Source organism: Strix uralensis, chromosome 4 (assembly GCF_047716275.1).
Source record: "Strix uralensis isolate ZFMK-TIS-50842 chromosome 4, bStrUra1, whole genome shotgun sequence".
In the NCBI taxonomy this organism is placed as follows: Eukaryota; Metazoa; Chordata; class Aves; order Strigiformes; family Strigidae; genus Strix; species Strix uralensis.
In genome coordinates this window covers 20533606-20561447 of record NC_133975.1, presented here as the reverse complement: position 1 = coordinate 20561447, position 27842 = coordinate 20533606, and the positions used below count along the sequence as shown (strand labels likewise).

Here is a 27842-nt window from a genome sequence, read left to right as displayed (position 1 = left end):
GAACCGTACTGTTTCAGTTAACTGTATACCATTTTTCAGCTATACTGTTAAATTTTCTACTTTGTGATTGCTAATGAGAAGTGCCATGTAAGTGATAGATATTGCAATGCAAAATTTCTGCATAGTTGGGTCTTGTGTTGACATATATACAAATCTTCATGTGTCCATCTCACAAACCTTCAAATACAGAGGACACGAGTTAATGCTTCCTGACTATTTCCTCTAGACATAAATATATCCTTTTAGCGTCTCTCCCCAAAAACCTGAGGACCAATATAAAACGGTTGTGCAGCGTGCTTGACAAATCTAACAGAAGGGCAGCCTCCTTTTCTGATGCAATTTGTTTCCCTACTTAAAGTTTTATGGGGTCAAGAGCAGTAAGATTTTGTTATTTTATCCCTCACAGAACTGTAGAGGGAAAAGAACTCTCAGTAGTTCAAAGAGAGAACATGCCAAATAGTAAAGAGGAATGCTTGAGGCAGTACTTGAAGGTAGCATGAAGTAAAGGATTACATTTCTTTTTCAGGTATCTTCAAGAGAGATTAAAACAACTTCAAGAGGAAGTTAACCTTCTTAAGTCTAATATTACTAAATACAAGGTAAGATCCTCTCAGTGTATCATCTAAACTGTGCTTTGTTATTCATGGAGATCATTGTTCATCCTCATGTTATATGCATTTAAAGAACAAAGTTGTGTCTTCCAAGAAGAATCCACCATTAACATTCTGACAGTATTAGTATGTGTACATATGACATGCTCAGGCTTCCTTGTAGGCTTCTTAACCAACATAGTACAAAGGGATACCCATTAAGAGTATTTTGAAAAATTAATTCAATACATTTTTTTAACTTCTGTGGGGGAACCCTCCTCCTGCTTAGGGTGGGGTGATCAGCCTTCCAGCCTGCTGATAGGTGAAAAGTAGCAAGTCATGCAGAGTGTGGTGAATGACTGCAGCTGTGCTGCTGTCACAAGCAGGTCTTGTCTCCCTGTTCCCTAAGGGCAGCACTGTTTCTTCACGTATCTTAATGATCGCTAAGTCTTCATTGTTCTTCTGTTCCTGGGTTAAGATATATGCTGTTTTGCATGAAACCTTCAGGACTGAATCCTGAGGGCAAAATATTCTTGCTCTTCCCTGAACTCAAGCACTCTCTTTTCTTCTGCAAGTGATTTTGGGTGTGGGAGGGGAGGGCTGCTTGTCAGGGCATGAGAAGGTTTGTCTTAGGACTGTCAATAGGACTTCTTAGCCATTTAGGCCACTATGAAGCAGTCACAGCACTAATTGCTTTTTGTGCGTGAGGAAAGCTCCTCGAAGTACCAAGTTCATTTTAGTGTTTGTTCACACTTACAATTTGGGTCTCTTGGAGTGTGAGTTAGTTTGTTGGTAAGAACTGAGCGTCTTTGTGGTCTGGCAGGTTTCACAGAACTGTAATTGTTTTGGAAGAGCTGGACTTCTGTAGCAGGATGATTCTACTACTAATTCCTGAAAGTCAGTATTTGCTACTAAAAAGGCTTCTAGAAGCCCTGATAGAGGAGTCTGAGCTTTGTGTTTGAAGCCTATCCAAAGAAGTGCTGGGAAAAGTCTGATTTTGTTCCCAACTGATATTCTCTACAGGATACTGCAGTATCTTCACTGGCACTCAACAGATTATTAAAAAAATAGGCAAGTCTTAAAAACGCCTTGGGGGAAGTGGGTGGGAGAGACTACAATATAGATATTGCAATGAGACAGAATGAGTCTTTGTAACATTGCAAAGACAGTTTTGGCTGGAGACTAATACTCCAGGAGAGTCACACTCCCATAGGTTACTATGGGTGTAAGCCCCAGGCCCTGCAGAGTTGTTCTAAAACCAGAAGCCAAAGTTCCAGATTCTTTACTCCTAATGAAAGGATTTGCTGGCTACAGTTTTTCTAAATAAGATATTTGTTCTTTCCTTAGAATGCACTGGAGAGACGAAAAAATTCAAAGACTCATAGTAGATCCAGTAGCAGTGCTCTGACTGGAGTCCTGTCTGCAAAGCAAGGTATTACGTAAATGCGGAGTGGTGTTGCATATCTCATTGAATTCCTTCCACCTTACCTTTTAATTTCAGTAACGCTTTCCTCACCAACCAAACCAAAATCTTTCTTCTCTTTCCTGTTTATTATTATGTGCTAATTTTTGTCCTTTTCTTGGTTGACTTGACAATATAAAATTTACCTCTTAAGCGCTTCTCCTTTTGTTACTCTTTTGCCATTCATTCTCTCCCCTGTCAGTTTTATCAAATTTTTTTTTTTTTAAGCTCTAAACTCCTCTGCAACTTTGACCCTGACAAATCACTTCTTTGTTCATCTCTTTGCTCTGCTAACGATGGTAATCACAATTCATATTTCAATGCAAAATAGACTGGGTGGTAGGGGAGGGGCCCTAATTCAGATTTTCTGTTAATGTTCTTGGAAACTTTATACATTCAGATGTTTTGCAAGAAATTGTTTTGTCCCATGTTTCTTCATGGGTAGCGAAACGGTGTAATCTCTTTTTCCCCCTTCAAAGAAAATATCAAGATTAGGAAAGAAAGGGGAAGAGAAAATTCTTTGAGCCAAAGAGTATACCTGGCATCCTACTGTTTAGGTGTTGGTGTATTCATACACACACACAAGATCAGTAGTATTTGTCATGGTAAGCTGAAACTGGATTTTCTGGTTTTGACTTCTTTTCTGTCCTCTTCTCTATGTACTTGCATACATGCATGCATGCATACATACATACATATATATATATAAAGAGGCAGAACCAGAGTCTAGTTACCAAAGTTAATGATAATAGTAAACATCCTGGTGTGGTTGGGAGGCACAGGCTCTAAGCTGCAGAGGAAGAGTTCATGGGTGATTATTTTCACATCAGTATTAAATAACCTGAAGGATATAATAATTCTAAAAAGTAATATGAAAGCTTCCTTGTGGGCTTATGTTGTAATGGAAGTGGGAGAGAAATGACTGATTTTTACCAATCTGAAGGCCCGTAGAAGAATGAGTTTTGTTCCTTATGAACAAAAATAATTTTCCAAAAGCAGAATTAATGTAAGATGTGTCTGCCTGTACTTGTTCTGGCAATTGCTGTGGGAATAATGATCAGATTAGAAAGCCACCATCTTTATGCCTGCTAGAGATTGTATTTCTGTCTCTTGGCTTTGTTTGTTAATTGAAAGAAAAAAAATGTATTAATTTAAGTAATGGGAATGGTTCTTTAATGTGAAGTAAATGTTTGTGTCACATCTCTGTGCATGAGAAGCCAAAACTCATTTGTGTTTTTAACATTATAGTCCAAGAGTTGTTGTCAGAGGATCATGGATGTAGCCTACCAGCCACACCACAGTCCATTTCCGATCTCAAATCACTGGCCACTGCATTGCTGGAAACTATCCATGAAAAAAACATGGTCATACAACACCAAAGGCAAACCAACAAGTAGGTAGCATGACTTCTAAGTAAAACAGAACTTATCAAGCTATGGAAAAGTCATAGTTTGGGGGAGTTTCAGGGAAATAGGAAAGAAGATCCATTTTCACAGAAAATTCACTGTCATTGTTAACTGGTAATTTCTTTTGTTTTTAAGATCAGGTTTGTGTTTAGAGAAAAATTACATTTTCAAAGTCAAGTCTGGGGTTGACAGAGACCTGTCTGTTTCTGCTAGGCAAGGATTGGTTTGCTGCTCAGGTTTAAGACAAACCATAATAACCCAGGGGGGACTTCTAGCAGGTAGTCTGTAGGGAGGGCTAAAGAAAAGCTGCCGGGAGGAAGGACACTCTTGAATTGGAGGAGAAGATATGTGATATTCGTTGTTAATGTAGGAATTTGCTAATGAACACTGATGGGAATAGTAAATGTTGCACCTAGGAAAGGATCTAAAAACATTTGTCACAGTCTAGCGGCCTATGTGTCATACAAATGATAACGGTTGCTCCTATAGTTACCTTGCCAAAAGTTGTAGGAGATAAACACAGTTGGATTGCTACTATATGATTTTTTTTTTTTTTTAAATCTGAACTGAACTTTCAAGGAGAATTTGTTTACTCTTAGCGGTTCTGCTCATCAGTAGAATTCCTTGTGTCTTGCACAGCTCCTATCATGGCAGAATATAATAATTTTTGACACATTTTCTGACATTCTGATATTAGTGTCCTTATACAGTATATGAAAATCAGAGCTAGGAAGTGTTCCTTGATTCTGTGCTCAGTTTTGTTTTTTTTTTTTAAGCACTGAGTCACTACTGGTAATCAGAGGTTATTCAGGCTTCTCAAAAGCACATCAGGACCAGATGCCAGAAACAGGCAGACATCTTTCATGAAAGGAAGGAGTAGTACTGAAGTAAACTGTATTACACTACAATAGATGATTCATTTTGAAAATTGATAACTCTGATACTAGGCAGACTCCATTGCATAATTCTTAGTGATGTGGCAACAGAAGTGGAGGAGCAGTGTATAGCCACTCTTGATACTCTTGAGAAAGCAAATGCCTGATCAGCTAAAGGGAGACTAAAGTGGTGAAAATGTAGCTCAGGTCTCACTGATGGCAGCTCAGTCAATTCATGCTGTAAGTGTGTCATGTAATGCAAGAGGAGTTCCTGCACTGAGCAGTGCTAATGAACGGCTAACACCTGCGTACTCACTTCTTACTGCTGATGTAACATCAGAACGAAAACATCCAGAGAACAACTTTTCTTACTCCAGGTATAACCAATCTTTGCCTTTCACATCCTGATACTGTATCATTACCTGGTGTTCTAGTTTGCATACTCTTGCCTATAACTGTAGCAAACTTCTTTCTTAATTTTGTATTTCTCTTTGTTCACGTGCAGCCTCTTGCATCTCTCAAGTGTATCATTGCAATGATGGCTTCACTTTCTGATACCACTGTCTCTGCTTTCAACTATTGAGTATGGGTTTTCTTGAGATAAGCCTTTACAAGGAGGTATGATTCTTCTAGCTGCATGTCCAGCTGCCCATATATAGCCACGGGACTAGAGACTGGGTGCCTACACAAACTAGTATTCTATGCCCAATAGAAGATCAAGTCTTAAAGGGAGGTGACACACATCCCTCCCAGGTCAGGAGTGTGCACAGAGCTGTAGTGGTATATTCAGTTCAGGATGCTTCAGGGGAAAAAAAATAAAGATAAATCCTGAGCAAGCTGAGTGAAGAGCCTCAGCAACACTCCTATGTGGTATGCACGTTCATTTTGACACTTTTATGTTTAGTTGGATTAAAGAAGCTTTTAAGGAGCTAGGAGGAATGGAAACTACTTCAAGTAGAAACACCTAAGACACAGAAGAGTTAAAGTGAAAAAGGGAAATGCAGGTAGGACATCCTTTATTTGAGGTGCATTAGCAGGTTGTTGGGAGCACTTATTTGCCATGTAAAAAGTTACAAGTAAAGTCTGCTGACTTCTGAAAATGGGGAAGAAACTGCCCACCTGTTGCAGAAGGTTAGAGGTGAGAGTGAGGTCAGTGCACAAGTAAAACAGACGGGTCCACAAACTGGTACAGTAGAAGATGCATTTTTCTGTTGAAGACATTTCTTCAATCAAAGTAGGGAGTTGAGAAGAATATGGGGTTAGAGAGAATTGTAATGACTAAAGGTTTTATGTAAATCAGAAGGTAGAAGACGTGATCTTCACCACTCTGTCTGTTTGCCTGGCTTTCCCTGTGCAAAGAGTATGGAGGACACAGTTACTCTTTGAGATTGTTTTGTGAAGAAAGTGAGATTTATTGGGTAAAGAACAGGAGATTTTGGGGTGGTTGTTTCATTCAGGGAGGAAAGTCTGGGTTTGATATTTGATAGATGATTGACGTATTAGTGATTCTATTATCAGTAAATGAGACTTTTCAGACTGTATGAACTTGTTTTCCTCCAGTTAACCTATTCTGAAGTCAAAACCTCTTTTGTTGGTTGCAGATTGAGATATGGCTCTATAAGTTTACAATAGCAGAATGGTAGATTTGCTTTCTGATTAACTGAAGCAATAACAAGACAGTGGGCTTTTTTCACTTAGATTAGAATTCAGATGTGCTGTTGAAGTTGACTTTCTGCTGTTATACTGTTGTTAAAAACATCCGTTGCCACTTTCTCTTGGAACCAGACACACTGTTATTACTGCTGCTTTTCTGAATATGTGGCATGATAAAAGGAGGTGTGGGAGTATGTGCCTAGGAACAAGTAGGCTAAATCCAGTCTTTATTTTTTTACCACCACTTTTAAAAAAAAAAAAAATAAAAAACCAACCAAACAAAAAAACCCACCAAACTTGTTTGGGAAGAAAACAGTTCATTTTCCCCAGCTGATTGGTAGCTACTACTGCGAAGTTTAAGTAACGTCCTATGTTTTTCTTCACAAGCACATTAGCTTAATTTGAAAAGGCAGTTGTAAATGAATTCTGTATGCAGTAATGTGTTGCAAGATTAAATAGTTACATAAATGTAAAAATAAACAGTCCTAACCCTGCCTAGCAAGTCGATAAAAATCTTTTTTTCTTCTGCCAGCAATAAACCATTTATTAGATGTTCTTTTTAGTGTAATTTGTTCCTGAAATTGCCAGCACCCATGCAAGCCAGATCAGTGTAGAAGCTGCTCTGCTGCTTAGACATGTTGCACTAATTTTAACGTTTCTAACTTGGGCAAGCTCAGTCATGACCAAAACTACAAAAAGGATTGTGTCAGTCTGTAACTGAGTAAATGTTTCCATGTGATGTACAGAACTAGATATGTGACTGTGATGGACCCTATTTACAGGCGTTTGGGTGATTGTGTCTGTATGAGGGTATATGTCTTCTGTAGCAAGATCTAAGTTAAAATAGAGGTGAACAGAGCTCAGGTGATGTAATCAGCACAGCTCCCTTCAGATTATGGCCATGTATGTTGGGAAGCATGGGAGAGCCAGAAGGGAGCTTCTAAATTCAGGTGAGAGCATTGCTGCTATTACGTGAACAGCAGATTTCTGTAAAACCTTCCAGGATAATCCTGGAGGGAGGTTTAGACTAACTCCATTGTTGCATTAGACACATGACCAGAAGAAAACAGAAATAGCTGTCGGCAGGGTTGTCCATGACACGATCCTTCTGTTTTAGTCAAAGATCTGGTCCACTATGACTAGAGATTAAAAAAAATAAATTAGGGAATTTGATGCTACCAACTCATGCAGCCCCTTTAAAAATACATACTGTTCCAGGCCACCACAGCGTCCCACAATACATACGGAGGTGGCAAATTATCTGGAAGTCACAGGGGAAAGGAAGGAATGGGATAAACCACACTGTGTTCAGGATTGCTTACACGTTTATTTTTCAAAAAATGCTTCTATAAGAATTTGCAGTTTTATGTAGGGTTCATTTCTCCTACACCTGTCTTCAGATAACGTGGTTTGAAGCAAACTAGAATCATATTCATCACTGAATGTAGTTTGCTGTCTCCTTGAATGAAAGAAGCAGTGTTAAGTATTGTCCTCTCTTTTTGTCAACCTTTGTTCAGAGTCGCAGAATGATCCTTCTATGTGAGAACCTGCAACAAAGGTTAAAAAATAGCTCAGGGCCTCTTCTGGGGATCCAGTAGGAATTACCAGGATATATTTGCTCCAAAACCTTTAGAGATAGTGTGGTACAGTTGATAATTATAGAATTTAAGAGAAGCAAGAGAAAAGTAGCTTTGCTGTTGTTGTCTGAATAACAAGAGCAGTAGCTGTAACTGAACTTGCTGCAGAGGGTTGAGTTTCCTTCTGTGATATGGCTAGCTGCCAGGGAGGGCAGTATCTTTCCCCTCTTTTCTGCCCTGGATCTACTGGTGAACTACTTACGAAAATAATAAGGACTTTTTCTTTTCCTGGCAGAAGTACTAAACTGATGACCCATTTGTGGTGACAATCGTTAGCCAAATCAACATTGTTTTGTTGTCTCCCTGGCTGAGCTAACTTGATGCAGAAGAAGTCTTGCATCATTTCTGTCTGTTCCCTGCCCCTCTAAGCCAGGGGAACTCCACGTTCTTCAGCTGACCCTTGGTGGGGCCTTAGACAGGGAGGTGGGAGTGGGCTCCCTGTGTGCAAGGTAGAGCTTCTTGAAGGTTGCTCTATGCCTTTCTCTGTTACCTGTTGCTTTGTACTGCAGAATGCAGTTGCTGGATGTCGGCACATATGCTGAGATATGAAAACAGAGTTATTAAGGCTGAGTCTCTCATACCAGACGGAAGCATTCTGAAAGCAAAATCTAGACTTGAACAATTTTGCTTGTAATTGGAGAAGACTAGTAGATCCATCATAACCTTGGTAACCTATCTGATTACTGAGCTTCAATGGGGAAATAAACATAACTGCTCCCAAATGTCTTCTCTACTCTGCTTGTAAATGTGATGGACTGTTTGCTTTTTAATTCATATACACCCCTGTAGTTCTCAGTGCTTTCTTTGATATTTATTATAAGCTTTCTCTTTCTCTTCTACATTCTCTCTCTCATCTTATTTTTGTAATCTTTAAAATACTTACAGACTTTTATTGTGTCATTGCAAGCCCTCACAGTAGAGGTTTCAAAAATACTTAGTCCATGTTAATCAATTCTTCTAGCCCCTTTTATATTTGCTGGGTTTGCTGTTCTTCACATCCTTCCCAGACTCTGCCATCTTGTCAGTAATGACATTCCCAGTATGCTCAAATGTCTGCAGCATAAAAACCCTCACTGGAGAGCACGCAGTGCAGTAGTACACAGCTCTGGTGAGCATGGGAAGATGCTATTGCCTTTCTGTGTTGTGATATGCTGCTTCTCAGCGTTCAGTTCAAATTTAACTGACTTATCCTGTTCCTGTAATTTGATGAGTAAAACTTGCTGTCCATTATCTCTGCTGTCATGTTTAGAATTGCTGCCGTGTCTAGGTTTCTCACTCTATTGGGTATTGTTTGGGATTTATCTAAAGACTTCTGACTCTAGGAGACTTGCTGTGCCTGTGAGAGAAACACTTCAAAAATTCATTGGAAAAAAAGAGCTTTCTTTGCAAGATAGCAATCTCTCATTTGATCTGGGGAGAGAATTAAGACTAAAAGTTAAATCCTGTAGAAGAGCTAACTGCAAATAGTATTTGTGTAGGAATCAGATACAAAAGAAGAGATGACCCAAGAAATGCAGTGAAAACTAAGAGTGGGTGATAAAGGCACTAAAGAGCTTGAAGCTTTTTAGTAAAGTAGAAAACAGAGTTCAGCACTAAAAGAAAAGATGTAGTGGAAAAGATATTCCTTGCCATTTTAAGAAATTGTAGTGATGGAGAAACTTCTGTGAATAAAGGACTAGGCCAAAATTGTGTCTTAGAACTTCAGAATCAATCTGGATGTTGTCTTGAGTTTTCCATATTTTGTCTGCACAGCTTTTACCTTCTGATTTTAACTCTAGAGAAAGTAAAAGTAACCAGGAAGAAATATTTGCAGGCAAGGAAATATGAATACTGTGAGTTGCTATTTTTGCTATTCTTTGTCTTTACCAAAGGGCAAAGATTGAATGTCCAGTACATCCTAGACCTTTTTTTTTTAAGAAAAAAAACCCAACACATGAGATAGATTAGACAACTATATTTCATCTTCTTTTAACTCTGGGGAAGTTTGTCCATTGCGTTAGTGAAAAGAGATGACTGGATACAGGCATACTGCACTAGTTAAGTAACAAGTTAAAAATTCAACTGTAGTCCTGTAAGCAATGGGGCTTTGGTTACCTTAGTATAACAAGGAATTTCAGCTCACTATCCCTGGCTTTTGTTTTTGTTTCTTTTTCTGAAGAATTCTAGGTAATCGAGTGGCAGAACTAGAAAAGAAATTAAGGACTTTGGAAATTGCTGGCTTGTGGAGTCTTCCAGGTTAGTAAAAATTCAAGAGAACAGCTTGCATTATTTAGTTTTCAAGGGTATATTTGCATTTAAGAAAAGCTTGGCTATAATTTTTTTAATGACAGTGATTTCACAAATGTACTGTTCAGCACATTTGCAAAATTAGAAACCTCTAATAAATGTTAAGTTGAAACCAAAAATCACTAGCCTCTTTAAACTCATAAGTCAAATAAGTATACTAAAAAAAAAAAAGTTTTAAATACTGGAAATAATCAAATTGTCTCTATAGTATGCAGGCAAAAAGAACTATTTTATTTAAACAATTGTGTAAAATGATACACAAGGATATTGGCCATTATGCTTTTCAACAAATTTTATTTACTAATTTTGTACTTCTTGTAACTTCCATGGATTTTATCACTGTATTTTTAATGTTTTTCTGTAGAATCATAAACTCTGAGAAATTGGAAATGTAAATGATCCTAAATTTTCTAGTCCATCTCTCCAGAACAGGCTTATTCCCTGTAGCATCTTAAGTATTGTATTTGGTTTTGAATTACTCAAGTAATGGGAGATTAATCTGCTTCCTAATAGACCTCGCTGTTAGGAAAATGTGCAATATTTAATTTACATTTACTTTTTGCTTCCCTTCTTCCCATTACACCTAATTGTGTCTTCTTTAACCACTGTAAATTATGCTACTCTATTGTTGGTATTTGCATCATTAGGCTTTGCTGTTTATGGCTTCCTATCAGTGCTGCTGGGGGTGGGAGATAGTGTAGTTCTGTAGTTTTTTTGTCTCTGTTTTTTCCACCTAACCTTTCCATCTAGAAGAAGACATTTGACAAAGCTGAAGAGACCTTGTGACAAGCAATTGCTGTTCAACTGTTTGGCCTGATGTGGTGTATTTTCACTGTAGCTTGCCCATTGTAGGCATTCTTAGTCACCTTCCTGGAACTGGCTCTCTTCCTGACGCTTTCCAGAACTGAAGGTCACAAATTTGTTTCTGTGGAATACTCTTCAGTTAGTCACCTAGTGTACTTAGTGCATTTGTCCCTCCACACATTCTCCAAAAGATGCAGGTGAAATATTTGTCTAAGACCCTGCTAATGTGGTTTTGTATCTTAGTACAAATGTGTATCATAAACTCACCAGTTTAAGGTACTGTAGTTTTTTTCTTCAAAAATAGTGTTCCATGAAATTCATATGCTAATAAATGCAACATTTCTAATCTTTGCAAAATGTATTAAAAAACATGAAACAGTGGGAACTTCTTGCACCATTGTCGGTCTGTGTAGGTAAGACATCAAATTAATGTTTATACAATAACAACTGTCTCTTTCCTTCCTTTCTTTTGCTGCCTGAAGGCCTGAGCTACAATGTCTCAGTGGGATTTGGGAGTAGGTTCTGCTTAACGTATATATTAAGTAATTGATTTTAGCAGTACGTTAAATATTGTCACTGCATGTAAATAAATGGAAATGTTATCTGAACATTTTTATATCCAACAGATTAAGGTGTTCAGTCAAATGAGTTAGATGACCACAAAAAAATGGAGGCTGCTCTACAAGACAGTTCCTTTAAATTGAGGAAAATAGTAAGAAAGTATGATCTTAAATAGTTGTAAAGGAATTTTACGCTGGATTGCGAGTTCTGTTGAGCCTCAAACTTTGTTGATTTGCTGCTTGCCTTTTAAATCGAGAGTGTACTTTTGTTTCCAAGTGCACTCTAGTCCCAAGGTGGTCAGAAAGAGTCTTGCAACACCTGGTGTGTCGCCAGTTTTCTTTTCAGAGCACTGAAAGCTTCTGCTCCATAAAACAGCAGCACGTAACAAATAGCGTGGGAACTACCACGGTGGACTCCGCAGCTGAATGTTGGCTCGGGTGAGGACCAGAGCATGGAGAGTATCTCATCTAGTCAGTCTTAAATCCAGAGAGAAAAAATTATTGTTTGGTTATGAGTTGAACTTTTTGTCATTGGAAAAAATACGCAGATGAAAGCTGATGTTCAATCTAGCACTGAAATAAACACATATTATAAATTGCAGGTTTTTAATCTGAAGTTAATGTTCCTACTTAGGCATCATTGTCCATATAACATTTATAACATCTGCTGTCACCGTAATATTAATATTTTCCAAATGGTTTTAATAAATGATGTTAATAAACTTTATCCTATTGAAGAAAGAGCTTGACCGCCTCTAATTTTTTGTTAGGTAACATATTTGTCATCTGCTTTTTGATGAATGAACTATGGGGAAGCTAAATCAAGAGGAAGTGCATGTTTAACTTTTGAAATGGTGAAACTGGTAGCGTAATTCATTTTCTGTAGAAGTTCCACCTACCCCAAACTTTAGCTTCCCCTGTTTGGAAAATGGGCTTTAATTAAGCAAATTTCTTGTGAGGTTCATTGCTGAAAAGAAAGCAAGCTTGGCCATAGATTTGGCTCTGATTTTCTTCTTATGAGCCTACTTGCCTTGAGAAGGAAGCAAAGAATGTGATGTTCGCAGAAGCATTTAATTCTTTGCTTTGCCTTAGGTACATTGTGGTTCAAATATGCATTCATAATATACTAAGTGTATTCAGTAGTAGTACATAGTAAACACCACCTTTATTCCTCTCACAGTTTGATGTCACTAGACATTCAGGTAAGTTTATCATTTCCTGAAAATTTCAAATTTCCACTGAAAAAAGCCCAAGAAAAGAGCCAATCATGACTCAGCCTTTTTCTCTGTGGGATGATAAGAAGGTTTCAGCACTGCCTCTTGCTCTGCAGTAATCAGCGTGGAGCAGAGACACGGTAGAATTAATGGGCTCAGCAGCTGCTGTGGGCATAGCCAGTGACAGCAGTGTAGGGTGCAGCAGCAGGTATAAGAGGATACCCAACCCTGGAGAAGAAAATTAAGAATTGCTAGTACTGAAAACATATTTGTTTGCTTATTTTGAGATCTGTATACTTTTCACGGAAGTCCCTGAAAAATTCATTAAATAGAGGAACACAAAGCTATGTAAATTATGAAACTGAGCTTACATGGCAGCTAGTTGAAATTCCCTGTGTGTAACCCAACTTCAGATCATGATTCACAGACTATAGGGCAGCAATACCCCCACGTCCTTTCTTCGTGAATGGATGTGAGTCACTGTTAATAAATAAGTATGCATCGGACTCTGTGGGCCACATCTGTTGCTTAGATGTGTGGATACTGAGCTTAGCTTTACTTTTTGTAACCAAGTTGGTTTTCAGAGAAAAATGTGAAAGTAAATGTGTTTACTGTGTAAATGCTGGCTGGAAGTCAAGAAGTTTCTGTTTTTGAAGCTTGTCTTGCAATCTTCAGGGACTTTAGCTCAGGCTTTACTTTTTTTGATTAAAAAAAAAAAAAAAAAGAAAGAAAAAGACTCTGCTTTCTATTTTCCTGTTAAAGCTTCCCCCCCCCCAATTTTTTTTTTTATTCAGCATGTTTTTGAATTTTACACTGTTGGATTCTTTTATACCTTTTTGGATATGTGGCTACTTTTGACTGTGTGTGAATATCTATTGGATGTTTTCATACCTCTAGCTCCCTGTATGATTTAGTTCTTCCAACACAAAATTCCTTCACTGTTACAGGAAAGTGCATTTGTCTAGGGGCTTTTGCATTTTGAAATAGCCGTCAGATTTGTTTTGCCTTTTTTTTTTTTTTCCTTTTTAATTAATTTTGCCTTACACTGGGGGCATTCTCCACTTTGCTGTTAGTTAATATTATTTTTTATTACTTGCTATGGTGAAGGCAGAATTCTGATGCATGCTTGACAGGGGGATCAAAGCTTGACAAGATCCATGTTTCAAAAGCATTAATTGCATTCATATTGCTGCAGTGTATATACCCCAGCATGTTAAGGATCTAAAACCATTGTTAATACCTTCGGGATCAAGGTATTTGCAGCCGGTGCTTTCAAAAGTAGTTAGAGATTGGAATAGTCCAGTTAGACTCCATGGGAGCAGCTTGACTTTCATTATTTCTTAGCAGGTACCAGAACTTTCTCAGAGCTGGATTTGTTCCGGGTATCTCCTGACCTGGTGCTCTTTTGAAAGTCTTTGTCTTGGATGGGTGATTAGATTTAAGATGTTGCCTTAAGGTGAAACGTACAAACAGATTTAGAGGGGAGAAGTAGTTGTTACATAAATGTCCATTCTTATGGAGATAAATAGAGCAGTAGCTTGCTGCCTCCCCAGCCATTACTTATCGGTTGGCAGTTGTTCTGGAGGCCACACAAACACCAGGCTTAGCTGATCTTGCACATTTCCTGCCATTTCCCCTCTAGGTTTAAGGTAGTGTCAGTCACTAAAAACATGAGCATCCTGAATAGTGGAGGACTTCCTAAAGGATCTGCAGGTGTTGCTTTCTGTATTGCTAAAATATGTAAAGACTAAGCATCTACAGCAGTCCTCAGCTGGAGAGTTTCTTGCACTATCTTGTCTGCGAAAGAGCTGGAAAATTACCCTTTTCCATTTGGTTTAAGTCAAAAATCCTCTGAAACGTTTTTGGAATTTTCAGATTAAAATCCATCCTGTTCCCCAGCAATGTATACTTGTTTGCTCCCTCAGTCCTTAGTTATGCTAAGCTTTTAATATTTCTTTTAAGGGAGCATTGTAGGATAATATGTGTATGTAGTGTAAAACTACGTATGTGATACGAGCAGGTTCGTCATCAAGGCAGAGTAATAGAGAGTAAAGAGGCAGTGCTGAACACTTGCTGGTAATAACATGCAAATGATCCATTACTCTTTGTAAAACTTTTGGTATGATCTGATTATTAATATTCTGAATTGAATGCAAATTGCTAATACAATTAGCTGCATACAGCAGCTGGTCTTCTTTCAAAATCTGTCCTTTACTCCGTATTGTGGGTAAAAACATACGCCTTTTCTGTATTTGACATGCATATTCCAGCTCCAGTACAGAGCTTCTTTTTTTTCCATGCTGTAGAAGGATCATTTGAGATGCTTTTCCTGTTCTGCACTTTTCAATAACATTGCAAAAAACCAGTAGGATATATTTGAATATCATTAGTGCAGAATGGATGTAATTGGTGAATTAATGGTTCTAACACTTTGATTGTTTCAGGTGGAAAGGATACCATAACATTCAGTGACCCAATGTTGCCTGTTATACAGCGGTCCAGGTCACCATTGTTAGCGTTTACTGATAAGCCACAGAAAACTGAAGTACAAGGTGAGCACCTGTATTGTAAAGAACATGATGAGAGCTGAGCACTCATTTATTTCCAAATAAAAAGTAATAAATTTTCATGCTGGGATAGTAGAAGGCAAAGTTTCAGTGGTCACAGAGATTGAATAAATCATCCACAAGTAAAATGGATAGATGGTCCCAGTACAAATAGCAAAGAAACAGCTGAAAAATGACTGTTGAATAGATTGCACAAGGGCTAGGGATCAGGTCTTACACCTCAAAGAATTTTCCTGCCATATAACTTGATACTGTGAGAAGTTATTCATGCCATCTATGTTACACTTAACTGCCTCCTGCTCTTCTTCCCTCAGTTAAAATGCACAGTAGGAAAGCAGTCTGTGGAACTGGCTTAGCACTTTCCTGCATTATAGCTGATATCTAGATGAAAGGCTTCCTGATTGCACCCAGTAAATTGACATACCTGACTCATTTTCCCAAAGAAATTGACTCCTTTTTTTACAGTCTTGCGTGTGTTTTGTTAAAAATCCTTCCCCAATAGCAAGCTTTAACATCTCTCCAAAGTCAAGCTTAAATTTGACAGTAGCAGAAGATAGTGTTTTGCTGATAACCTTGATTTTTTTTTTTTTTTTCCCCCCCTTAGTTTTCATAATGGATGGGAGATGGATTATTATGCTTGCCTATTGGCGGTTGGATAAGCTCTTTAATGGGCATAACGTTTTGGGATGCCCAGATCTTACTCAGCTAACCATGAAGCATCATAAACAATTTATTTGTTAGTCCTGAAAGTAAATAGATTATGGCTTAATTTTGACTTTATTATCCATGTCATCATCTGATAAAACTTGACAGCCAGACTGATAATTTTTTATAATCTTGATCAGCTGATATTTTTGCTAAAAATAAGAAGTGAAACTTTAGTGAATAGTTCTCCAATGAGTAATAACTCATAAATATTCATTTTTTGCCTGCTTAATCATTGATTTTTAATTAAATCTGCAGTTACTGAAAGTATTTACTTGGTGGCATTATGCTCTTTCCTTTACATATTTGTCCTAGGTGAGGTTGGTATTACAGTTTTGATTAAAGCTGCTTGTCAAATCTCATCAGACCCTGTTTCTGTTGCTTTGTAACAGTGCCAAACTTTAGCTCTGGGCTGAAGCTTTCCATGCTGTGTTTTCTACTTCAGCTGATTTTTTTAATGTCAGCCAAATCACTTTTTTGTGTTAAATTCTGATGACCATGTGGGTTTTTGTTTTTGGTTTTTTTTTTATTTTAACATGCAAGCATTTAGTATATCTGTAATTGAAAGGAATTTGAAATCTGGGGAAAAGGTTTCCACCCTGAGAAAACAGGCTGGAGCTTCTACCCCATTCTAAACCATTCACTTTCAAATCTCATCTGCTAAAAACAACAAAAAACAAACCAATGATTCTGTTGAGCTTGTTTTGTGCCACCAACACTGGTAAAACTCTGCATGCATGATTCCTTCAAGATAATATAAACCTAGAGGGAACAAAACCTGGAGCAGAGAGGAAAGAAAGGCTGAGGTCAGGACTCTGAAGTGATTGGAAGACTAGGGTAGATGGGGATTGAAGGAAGTCTGAGTGAGGGGCGACCTGCATCTGACCGAGCAGAGGTCAGAGCATAGGAGTAAAGAATCAAAATGCTGACAGTGAAAACAAGGTGTGATAAAGAAGATTGAAAGGTGGATTGGAAATGGACAGAGTGAGTGTAGGGACTGGATAAATGAAGGGATATGGGGTAGGAACAAAGAGCTAGGCAGGGGAAGAGAAGAGTAGAAGAAAACAGCCTTGGAGAGGAGAAGGCAGACAAGAATTAGGCCTGTGGCAGTCATGGGAAGAATCAGCTCCCAGTAGGTTGTCACCCTCTTTCCTCTTTTGCATCCCATAACCTTAACAGAGCCAAGATCAGTCAGAGAAATCCTGTCATTAAACTGGAGTAGGTTAAGAAATTACTGTTCTGCCTGAAAAACCAGCTTGGTTTTTCTCTTTGCATGTGGCCCAGTGTACCTGATAACATGCAGTGAGAACTCAGACAAAATTCACCTCTGTGACAGTTTAAATAAACTGGGCCAACTTTTCAGAGACATAGATGAGCACATATATACTACCAGCTGTGCAGGGGACACCATAGCTTATAGCAGTAGGTGGAGCAATGGCAGTTGGGGCTGCCATCTTCCCTTTGAAGCCTGGAAAGGAAGCAGTGTGTTTTCATCTGTAGGGCATGTTCCTGTGCTTGGAGTCACACAGCTCCTCCGCATTCAGCAGCTATATGGGAGCAAAACTGAGTCATGATACACTGAGTCACCTCTGCATAGAGAATGACTGTCTGCTGTTGAATTCTAGGAGCTTGGTGCATATTGCAATTTTTCATCTATACAGTGTACCTCCAAAATCTGGGGGAGCTTGGCAGCTGGGAAGAACATAGGAATGTGTTCATCTGCCTTTGTTTACCAAGCAAGTATGCCCGTGGTTTAAAAGTATTCCAGAAATAAAAACAAAACCACTTTTATTTTCCTATTAGTTGAATGATCAGTTGAGTGAAAACAGTTGATAAGCAGAATAGCCATGAAATTCATGCATATCTTTAAATGCTAGGCCTGGTATTATGTCGGTCAGCTATGGTCCTTTAAATAGTACCATCGATACTTGGTGCCTCTTTGGCCCAGGAAATGTTTCTAGCTTTTGCACTAACCTGCGTTCTATATCAGAACTTTCTATAATACATCAAATGTTGCTCTAGCTAGATCCACAGGTAATCAGAGGGCTTTTCAGGCTTTTTTTTATCTAATCTATCTGCTTACCCTGGTCTCATCAAAGCCTGTTTTAGTCCGTACTTGTTATCATTGTTTCAGTTAAGCTGGGTGGTCGAAGTCTGTAGGATATACTGTGCAGTTCCTGTGTGAAAATGCATAATGACATGGTACAATCATATAAAGTAAAGACTCCTGTGCCACCAAATCTCACTTTATCCAATGCATAGGATGGATAGTGTCGCAGGATAGATTGTACTTTAGCGTCACACTACTAATGAACAGCTATTCTGTTTTTTTTCCTCTTCATTGTTGAATGCATTGTTCCTGTTGTATTACCTGTGTGCTATTTCAAGCATTCCCTGAAGACAAAAGTACCTTTTTTCTATGAACTTTTCTCTGGTGATGTAGTGCTTTGAAACAATTTATCTTCAGAAAATTTCAGCAAGGTGGTGGGATGATGTTATCCCACTGTGGAGGGAGGAAACTGAGGCATGCAAAGAATAAGGTAGTGTCCCTGCTAATTTCGAGTGTCAATTTGAGGTACATAAGTGTTGGCTTTTTTTGGAGCACTTGGAGTATGTGTGTTTAGATATACAACATGAGCAGAGCAGTACTGCAAATCAAGCTCCTAGGTTTCCAGCTGAGCGCTCAGGTAATGAGGATTAGATCCAGTGGGTGATCACCTTTTGAAAGTTAATTTATCCCTGCCTCTTCCACAGACTTAAATTCCAGCTCTTCAGAGTAGCATTCCTAGCTTTCTTAACGGTAGGAAGAGTGCCTGTTCCCTTCATGCTAACCCGTGTCTCACTCATTCGGCAGCTCCCAAATTATAAACGAGGAGGGTCTGATAGAGACAGTGGGCTCCTGTGTTGTGTAGCTTGGGTCCCTCCCTGCAGCCAGGCTCTCCCTGCATTGCACGAGGCAGGATTCCTGTGGGGAAAAATAGAGTAAATGCTCGTATACTAAAAGGTAATGCATCTGCGTGACGAGAGTCATGTTAAGCTGTCGATGCAACCGTACTTCTGGCATTTCCTAATTTTTCTTCCTTGACTCCACAAGTTTATTTTCAGTGAGGCTTTTCGTGCTTAACTAAGATGAGGACAAATTCTCTCTCTTTCACAAAGCTGTTTGTTTACACATTGCTTTTTTCTCTATTCTGACACTTTGTTCAGTGTTTGCCTTTTGGTATAATGGTATATTTTAAATTCTTCCAGTCCTGCTTTGTTTTATGCTGCTACCCAAATTAGAATAATCTTTTATGTTAGCAGAAATGTTGTAGGACCAATAATGAAGCTTCATTATTGGACGAAAGCCTGTGAAAAGCTCCAAATCAATGGAGCTTATGTTAACCCCTGAAGGTGGCAGAGCTGTGGGGATTTACATTAAGCTGTGCCAAAAATTTCTGTAGCTGAGTGCCCTGCCTAGAGTTGATATTGCTTTGAAAAAGTTTGCCTGACCCTGCTGTTCTACAGTATGGTATTGACTATGACTCTTTTAGAGCTGTCGGTGTTAGGGAAAGACAGGCTCCAAAACAGGGCCAGATCCAGCAAGAAACTTAGTGTTGATTGCTTATCATCTAAGAATGGGTCTGGGATGGGATAGGGAATCACTCTTAGAAATTCCTTACTGGGGTAGATATGTCTGTAGTCTGGCACTGGTGGTGATGGTCTTCAGGTCAGATATATAATAAATACCTGTGACTGACCAGAGCATCTCTGTTCCATTTCTCTTTCAGCAGAACAGAAGGGAGAACGCGATGAAACTTGTGCTGTTGCAAGTGAGTCCCTGGCTCCAGAGGGAACAAACTTAAATAACAGAAACCAAAATAAACATTTTTATCCTTCATTACCCCAGCTACCTTCCAAGGAAGAAGAAATAAACAAGCTTGGAAGTCAGATAATTAAACTGACAGAGCAGGCAGTTGCAGAACTGGAAGCGAAAAGAGCAGACTCTTCCGCAGGGGAGCGGAACACCATGGTTGGAGCAGACCTTAATGGTTCATCTGAGGGAGAGTTCCCACTTTCCAGCCCTGACCCATCTGACCCCACAGATCCCTCCAACTCAGAGAATGAACAAACAGCTGAAACTGAGGCCCTGAAAGACAGTGACGAAACCTCAGAGAGTGACTGTGAAATTCCAAATGAAAGAGGGGGTCAAAATAACAGCACCGTGGATGTGGTGCGTACCGAGGACCCTGGAAGGCATGGAGAGCTCAGTGTTACAACTGCACCCACAAATAACAGCTTTGAGGAGCCCCCTGAATCTGTAAACAAGAAACCATCCAGTCTTGCTGAAAACTGTGAATATTTGGATAACAGTTTGGCTTGAGGTATGAAATCCAGGCCCTCGAGCATCTCACTGTAATCCTTTAGCAGTGTCTGTGCTTCTGTGAGTATGATCAGTGAAACAGTGTGCCATAGGGTTGATTTTTACCTTGAACTGTTAATATATTTCTAATAAAGGTGTTTTTCTGTTAGTTTTGGCTACAGTGTACCAAAAACATAAATTACCTAAGGGAAAGAATCAGTGATAAGATTTAATCATGTTGGGTTTTTGTAATGATTTGAAGTTTCTACATAGATTGATGTAATTTATATTAGTGTAGCAAAGAGACCAACAATAGCGGCTGATCATGTTATCACTAGGCTTCTGTAACATGTGTGGTCCTAGTGCTGGACTGTATTTTAATGGTTAGAAGTGTCTTCCAAGGATGAAAAATTTGGAGTTATAAATTCAGACACATCTTAAGGCTGCAAGCTTTTGCTTGTTTCTCAGACTGGATTCCATGTCTCTTTACATATGGTGACTGTAAATACATCTTTAGAATAAAATCACTATTCCCTTATAGGAAGTTTCTGAAAACCATCCCTGCATGTATGTAGTTCTCTAATTACAAACCTTGATATCTTCTCAACTGTACAAAATTTTTCCTTCCCTCTCCCAGCTCATCTCATGAAAATGCAGGGAGTTATTTCACCAGATACTGAGAATCCAATTTAAGGAAGCTCTGAAGGAAACATCATCAGAGAAGCCAAAAGTCCTTCTGTGAGAAACGGCAATGCTGTTCCAAAGCAAGGAGAACAGCAAGAGGAGAACCTGTGATGTGCTGTCCACCTACTTGGCTCTCTGTTACTGGAGTTTTAGTCCTCAACTTACAGGAGCCAGAACAGCCCTCAGGCTGAGTAACAGGTGGTAGATTTCAGCCTACTCCATCTATGCCCTCCCTTTTAAAGGAATCTGTGTCTTTTTTTATTTTCTTATGTTTTGGAATTAAGGATAAGTCTTCCTTTCCTCCTCGTTTCACCAGTCTATGGTGTGGTAGAAGGTTTATTTGCATTGTTGCCGCTTTCTTAAACTTCTTCCCTTGTTGATGTTTAGTTATAGGAAAACTTCCCTATAATAACTGTAGGCTGCTGTGTCATTCCCTAGCTCGCTCCTGATGCTGGAGCTGTGCCACTCTGCTCCTAGGAAGGCAGCAACAAGGGAATACTTAACGTTGAAGTTAGCAGCTGTTGGAGAAGGGGAGGCACGTCCTTCCTCTCCTGTTTGTAGCATAAGGAATAGTCTCTGCAGCTGTGGAGCTTCTATGGGCCAGCAGCCGTCAAGGCAATTTTTCTGCTGGCTTGGGACCTAATTGTCTGTAAATGTTCATTTCTCACTCTTAGAACTTGAAACCAATCAGAGAGAATCAACCCAAATTTAATAAAATACTAATAATAAAAAGGAAAATCCCTCCCAGATTGAGTCCTTCTTTGACAAATAACTGCCAGCTGCAAATTTTTACGGCCCACTTGTCAGCTACTGAATAAACAGAGTTTATATTAGCAATACTGACAAACTCTTCTGTAGATGGAAGATGAGCTAGCAGGTGCTGCCATAATCAAGGTGTCAGAGTCCATGAACAGTTTGTATTCAGCAGAAGAAAGGCTGTATGTAAATTATTACATATAAATATAAGGAATGATAGTGGGAAGGTGAAAAATGTGGCTTGTCTGTTCTCATGTGTTTTCCCTAGCAGGTGCATTCCTGTAACCCTTTCAGTGTCTGTCTGCATCCAATAAAGCCATACTCACAGTGCTCCTCAAATATGTTTCCTTTCTCTTTAAAGGTAATTTGACATTGCAGCATTTCACTGATAATAAGCAGCAGCTCTTAGGAACAAAAAACATCTATATATTTAAACGTATTAAGGACATGAAGCAATAAAAAGTTTTTCTTTCATTATCCTGATCACCATTAAGTTCCTCATCACCTGAAAAACCAAGAGGAGTTTAAGTATTTGAAAGATTGTTATGCAGTGCCCATTAATTGTAACTGACTGCATTATTGACTCATTTAAACTGACAGTACTGACAAGTCGGAAGAGAAATAGATGCAGAAACTGAAATCTCCAGGAGAATGTGGCAGGATTTTTTCCTTTAATGCTTGAATGTCACATGAGGTAGCATTTTATTCAAGATGTATTCTTTTCCATCTTTCACAGACTAATCCTGCACAGAGCTAAATATCAATGCAGTCAGAACTGAGGCAAGCGAATAAGAAGGTCAGGATTTCACATAGCTGAGCTCAGAAATGTTGACGGTGTTATGCTGTTTCCCTGTCTTGGGCCTTTCCCGACCCACTGTTGTGTGAGTTAGCATTTTTCTCCTGGTCCCTTAACAGCCAGTTAATGCTATTAATTAATGAAGACCTTGGTGCAAAAATTTGAGCAGGTAGAAGCGGTGCTGGACCAACAGCTTTTCAGTGCCTCATTCATTGATTCTTTTTAGTATGTTTTTTCTGTGAGAAAACAGTGATGTACAACCCAACAATTAGGACATCTTGGTTATTATCCTTGCACCATTCTCCCTCTTAGATGCCATTTTTATATCTTTGCAATCATTAAATTCCAGTGAGATATCTAGATCTCTGGAAACCTCATTTTTAATGCTATATCACTGCTGCAATACTGTCCCTCTCCTTTCTGCCCTGGTGAATGTTTATTCTAGCTACATTTTTAGCCTTCTCCCAGGAACACAAGACTTCAAAGCCAGGAGACTTGTAAAAGTAAGACATCTTTGCTGCACTATGTGGTAACTAACTGAATATTCTTGTCAGTATCTTTTTTGGATATTGCTTTAATTGATATTGTTGTGCTATTAGAGCAATGATTTTTTTTTTTCCCCCCATAAAGTAGTTAGTGTTTTGTTGTGGAATCAGTGCTACTTTAGGTTGGGGGTGGGGGGTGGTGCTGGTGGTGGTTGGGTTGGTTAGTTTGGTTTTTTCCAGACTTGTATTCCCTTTTCCAAGACTTCAGAAATGCAGAAATCGCATCCAGACATATAAACCTTTTTGGTGTTGGGCTTTGGGGAAGCAAATTGAGAAGGGAATGTTGTGGCAGGGGTATGGAGAAGATGCGTTTCGCAAACTGATTTTAAGGAGATTGTCTCACCTAAAAGTGAATTCATGCATTGTCCATGAGAAGGATTTCATTTGAAAGTACAATGTTGTGGTTATTTGAAAAACAATGTTCACTGAATTTGTAAAGTGAGTGTGTGAAAATGACAGATTAAGAAGCATCTTTTAGAATGCTGCTTCTTTTCTAAGTGAGACTATTTTTAAGCATATGGGAATTTGTATAATAAAGACAGTGGGATTTCTTTAATCCGTATGAGCTCAGGAATGTATATCAAAATCTTAACTGAGATTAAGTTGAAAGTCTGCTACATTTCTAAAAGATATGAATTTGTTTACCAGCTTCTGTTTTGTAGTTTTACTTTAGGAATTATGCAGTTTAATTTATTTGCAAACCTCTCTTTTGTTGCTGCCTGGATTAACTGCACAACATGGTTAAACTATATTAATACATTTTGTCATCTTTAATAAAAACATTTCCTGATACGCTTGTGCTACCTGCTTGTTTCCTTTTCTCAGTATCAGATGAATGATAGTCATGAGGTAGTGTTTTAGTATTTTCAGTGAGTTGTGTTAAATTAAAAAAGTAATCTTTATTGAGTGAGAGTTTTAAGTCTGAAAGTTATCTGATTTAAATATTTTCACTGTCACTTCTCCCAGTCTAAATTGACTGATTTACTTCCTACATTTTTGTATGAAGAAACACACTCAGCATTTTTTGGCTTTGAAAATAACATTTATCTCTGATCTGCTAACTTTATCATCATTGTCTAAGCAGCATTAAAGCTTTTATATACAACTTAGTTACTAACAGGCACAAACTTTAAGGAATTTTTGCTGGGGAGTGATGGTAAACTGGAATATTTCTTTTAAGTCTGGTTTCAGATGTAAACAGTGTGTCTTAGCTATAGCCATGTGGACAATTAAAAATAGTTAAGAAGCTTGTACATGTTTGAGAATAAAACCTGAAAACAGAAGTAGAATAGCGTAATGGATCTAAAGTTTAAAACAGAAATGTCTGTACTTTCCCTTATTTTTAGGGGAAGTCTGTTATCCAGATCTTGCAACACAACACCGAACACTGTTGAAAGCATAGAGATCTTTTTGCCTTTCAGATTTGCAGCTAAATACAGAATAGCATCTAATGAGAGGCAATTTCTTACTTACTCATATTAACTTTTTTTTCCTTTGGTGTCTAACTTATGATCCCTTAAGAGCCTCTTACAGTGCACAGACTCTTTACAGACTATTAACCATATCCGTTAGTACTCTTATATACATTCAGCTCCCAAACTGCCTAGAAGGGAATCTTTCCTCTTCCAGAAAATACATCACAACATTGAGTTGATGCTGGTTTTATTGATGGGCTTACAGAAAGGAGGCTCTACAAAGTGATACGCATTTCTTAGAGGAGCAAGCAAAGAGAAATGGGAATCCTTTAGCCATATATCTTAGTGGCCAATGGTGCAGCCTAAGGTACTTAGTGCTGCCCAGGCTGTAGCTGGCTTGTTGGTCTTCACTTAAGCCTGGTTCTATGTTCGCTTACTGAGCCCTCTCTTCTTCTTGTCCGTAACCTCAGACAGTTTCTCTTCCCACAAGTTCTTGTTGCATATCCCAATCACGCAGCAAGCCAGACGTTTCCCAGCATTTCCATTTTCCAAACTGGCCTTATTGTTGCCCTTGCCCATGTCGTCTTCCTGCTCATGGATCACAATGGATCTGCCCATGATGGAATATGGACCAAACATAGTGGCAAAGAGATTTGTTTTGTATTTTCTGATTTTGCCATCTTTAGGAAAAAAGTTGCCAAAATCCCCTGGGTGACGGGGGTGATTCACGCTGAAAGGGTTATAGTGTCCTCCTGTAGAGTCACAACCGTTACTGAGATCCCCAAGCTCGTGGATGTGTATAGCTCTACCAGATTGATCATTATCCAGCGGAAACCCATCCAAGTAAAAAATGGCTTCTAATCTTCCGTATGAGTAATACTGCCTGAATAGGACTTGTCCAGTCACTTGTGGCTTGTCAGCATCTATTTTGGAGCTAGGCTTCATTTCACAAGTAGTGTAAATCATCCCATCAGTCTCATTACCAGGCATTACCGGATAGAGCAAATTCTGCCAGAGGTCGTTCACTTTTTTCTGTATATCATGAAATGACTCTTGTCTTGGATCAGTTTCTTTGTCCGTCATGACACCAGAGGCAGACAGGGCAAGCCCAGTGACCACAGAAAGAAGCAGAAGCATCTTGACCTGCAGAAGGTACAAGAAGCTACAAAGAATTAATAGCTTTTTGCAGCAGTATGGCTGGACAGAAAGGCACTCAGCCTGTGGCAGTGCTGAGCAAAACAGCTGGAGCATGGTCCCGGTGGACTGCTGCTTTCTAAATCTGTCTAATGTGATGAATTGAAACTAAATCAGAATGCATACGCATGTTTAAACATATACGACTGACAGCCATGATTAAAAGAAATACTAGTGATTTTATATTTTACACTACATCTTGATCTTTAAAACTGCCTTTTTCCCTGCAGGAAGCAAGCAAGCCAAAGTGTTGTTTAGTCTATTTTTGAGTTTGTATTGAGACTTTTCTCCTACTACAAATTCCAGCCAAACAGTTTGCCAGGAAGATTTTTTTGGTCCATCTACTTAACCACTAGTTAGGCATTACAAACTAAAAGTAAAAATCCAACAAGTTGATTACCTTGTAGAGTTGCTGCAGAACCCCTCAGTAGTAGCTCTTTGCCTGTGCTCCCCTAAACAGAGATGTGATCAGACAGAAAGCCAGAGCTGTTTGAAAACTGCGTGTTTGTGTGAAAGTTAGGTAACGCTGGCTCAGGGGAGGCGTCACTGGGAGAACCGTGGGAGGGGAGGGGGCGGGGGGGGGAAGTTTTAGACATTTTCATTGTGGCCAGGATGAACACTTTTTCCTTTCTCAGTTAGTTTGTTAATCTGGCTCTCAGTCCTCACCGACGTTCCAAAAAAAGGGAAAAAAAGTTATCAAGCTTTTAAATTAATCATCCTTTTGATGACTTCATGTGCTTATCTAAAACAAGTGACCTTCAACATGCAGTGAGAGGAGAGGAAGGAACTTTATTAAGGCACAGTTGGGCAGTTCGCTCACTTATATGCTGGTTGTCATGGAGCTGGTTTGCATTTTTATTTCTTTATTAGCCAAAATTGAAAGTGGTGCTTGAGCAACGTAAACTGTTCCACATGGGTGTGTACCAAAGTTTCTGTGGCTTTAAAACCTGAAGGGCACAATTCAAACTGTCAGATGTTGAGGTACGTTTCAGCGATGCTCCTCTAAAGTTTTAGGGCTACTGACTGCTACTTTACTTGCCAATTTATCTGCTCCACTGAAGTAATTTTTTCTTCATCTTTTTTGAGACAGCAGTGATTTCTTTCCAAAGGGAGAAGTAAGCAGTACTGAGACAGTGCAACATCAGACTGAGGCATAGAGAAATTGTTTCCCAGAAGCTGGCTGGAGCACGAAGAGTTCACATGTGTTTCATCATCCCATGAACTGAGAAATGTTCTCCTCTCAGGGGCATTGCCCTGCCTGCAGCGCTTCCCACTGTTGTCACTGAAATGTGGATTCAGCCGTCACAAGAGCAATTTAACAGGCTGAGATTTCTGTAGAGAGAACAGAGTAGCTCTTATTACTCAGGAACAATTCTCAACGCAAGAAAATTGCAAAGAAAATCCTTTTTCCCAGTTCATGTCTCCTGCCAGCTGGGTAAGGAATGGGCTGTCAGCTTCTGGAATGGTAAAATTGTGTGTGTTAATCTTACTGCTATCATATTCTACATCAGATCTGAGATACTCAGTTATCTGAGAGCTGATTTATTTTTCTCTCTGTATGAGGGAGAGTGGAGCTAAGGGGGTGTCTACTACTTAGATTGTTAGCCAGGGACTAGAAATACAGAGTTAACTTCTGCTTGGGATATTGAACGCGTTACTTTAGTCCTGGTCTTCAGTTCCTAATCTATGAATTAGATAACTAGTATTTCTTTTCTTCAGGGTATTTATGAGTTGTTAAGATTGCTGTGCTCATGAGAACCATGCAGCGTTCAGTGGAAGCTGAACTCTTACAACTGAGAGCCAGGATTGCCCATCATCCCAAGCCTAACACTACTTCCTTTGCAGCCTATTCCCAAGTTCATTCACTGGCAGTCTCTGAGCTGGGAAAATCCATACTTGTGACTTGGTAATACTATGAAATTGCTCGGGTTTAAAGCACTTGAAAGAAGTAAAATGTTTTATAATCAGGTTTTATAAATACATGCAAGAAGTGTTCAGCTAACAACTACCCAAATGCAAAGGGAGTGGTTTAAGTTTGTAAAATGCAAGAAGCAACTGTCCAGTCTACGTGCTATTAGAAAAACTATTTCTTAGCATCATAAATCATTTTTTAAGGGAACATGGGGGAACATGATGAATGGAAGGAAGCAAGGAGCATTGTTCATGGTTTAATTCTTGAGTCACAAAGTAATGGACTGCAATTGAGTTTAACACTTCTGCAAGGAAATTTCCAAGCTAGCAGTCAGCACTCCAAGAAAAGAATTTTAAAGCTTTAGTTGAATTATAAGCCATTTTGAAATAGTAACTAGGGTCAGAATTTTAGCTGGTTTAAAAACAGTAATGCTGCTGAC

At 38.9% G+C, this 27842-nt stretch overlaps 2 protein-coding genes across 7 annotated transcripts in view; one reads left to right on the top strand and one right to left on the bottom strand.

Moving 5' to 3' along the window:
- Positions 1 to 23674, top strand: part of CCDC149 (coiled-coil domain containing 149) — a 53298-nt gene extending 29624 nt beyond the window's left edge. For 2 of the 5 annotated variants that reach the window (XM_074865914.1, XM_074865918.1), the window contains 8 exons: positions 527 to 599; positions 1938 to 2022; positions 3301 to 3445; positions 9782 to 9858; positions 11196 to 11228; positions 14932 to 15039; positions 19530 to 20123; positions 20739 to 23674. In XM_074865914.1, the coding sequence (XP_074722015.1) occupies positions 527 to 599; positions 1938 to 2022; positions 3301 to 3445; positions 9782 to 9858; positions 11196 to 11228; positions 14932 to 15039; positions 19530 to 20122 (1114 nt within the window). In that variant the 3' untranslated portion in view covers position 20123; positions 20739 to 23674. The remainder of the gene's footprint in view (positions 1 to 526; positions 600 to 1937; positions 2023 to 3300; positions 3446 to 9781; positions 9859 to 11195; positions 11229 to 14931; positions 15040 to 19529; positions 20124 to 20738) is intronic. The other 3 variants (XM_074865915.1, XM_074865917.1, XM_074865916.1) reach the window with 3 other exon arrangements.
- Positions 23675 to 24527: 853 nt separating this feature from the next.
- Positions 24528 to 26026, bottom strand: SOD3 (superoxide dismutase 3). Of its 2 annotated transcripts, none has more exons than XM_074865912.1 (2): positions 25892 to 26026; positions 24528 to 25440 (listed from the first exon to the last, which is right to left on the bottom strand). In XM_074865912.1, exon 2 carries the CDS (start codon positions 25432 to 25434, stop codon positions 24721 to 24723), a length of 714 nt encoding a protein of 237 aa, XP_074722013.1. In that variant the 5' UTR covers positions 25435 to 25440; positions 25892 to 26026; the 3' UTR covers positions 24528 to 24720. The 2 variants fall into 2 exon arrangements, with proteins under 2 accessions (XP_074722013.1, XP_074722014.1); XM_074865913.1 differs by having other exon boundaries at positions 24528 to 25459; positions 25892 to 26011.
- Between the last annotated feature and the right edge of the window lie 1816 nt (positions 26027 to 27842).

Bases quoted from the DNA above. Each gene is read 5' to 3' on its own strand.
- SOD3 (XM_074865912.1), bottom strand. From the start codon at position 25,434: ATGCTTCTGCTTCTTTCTGTGGTCACTGGGCTTGCCCTGTCTGCCTCT.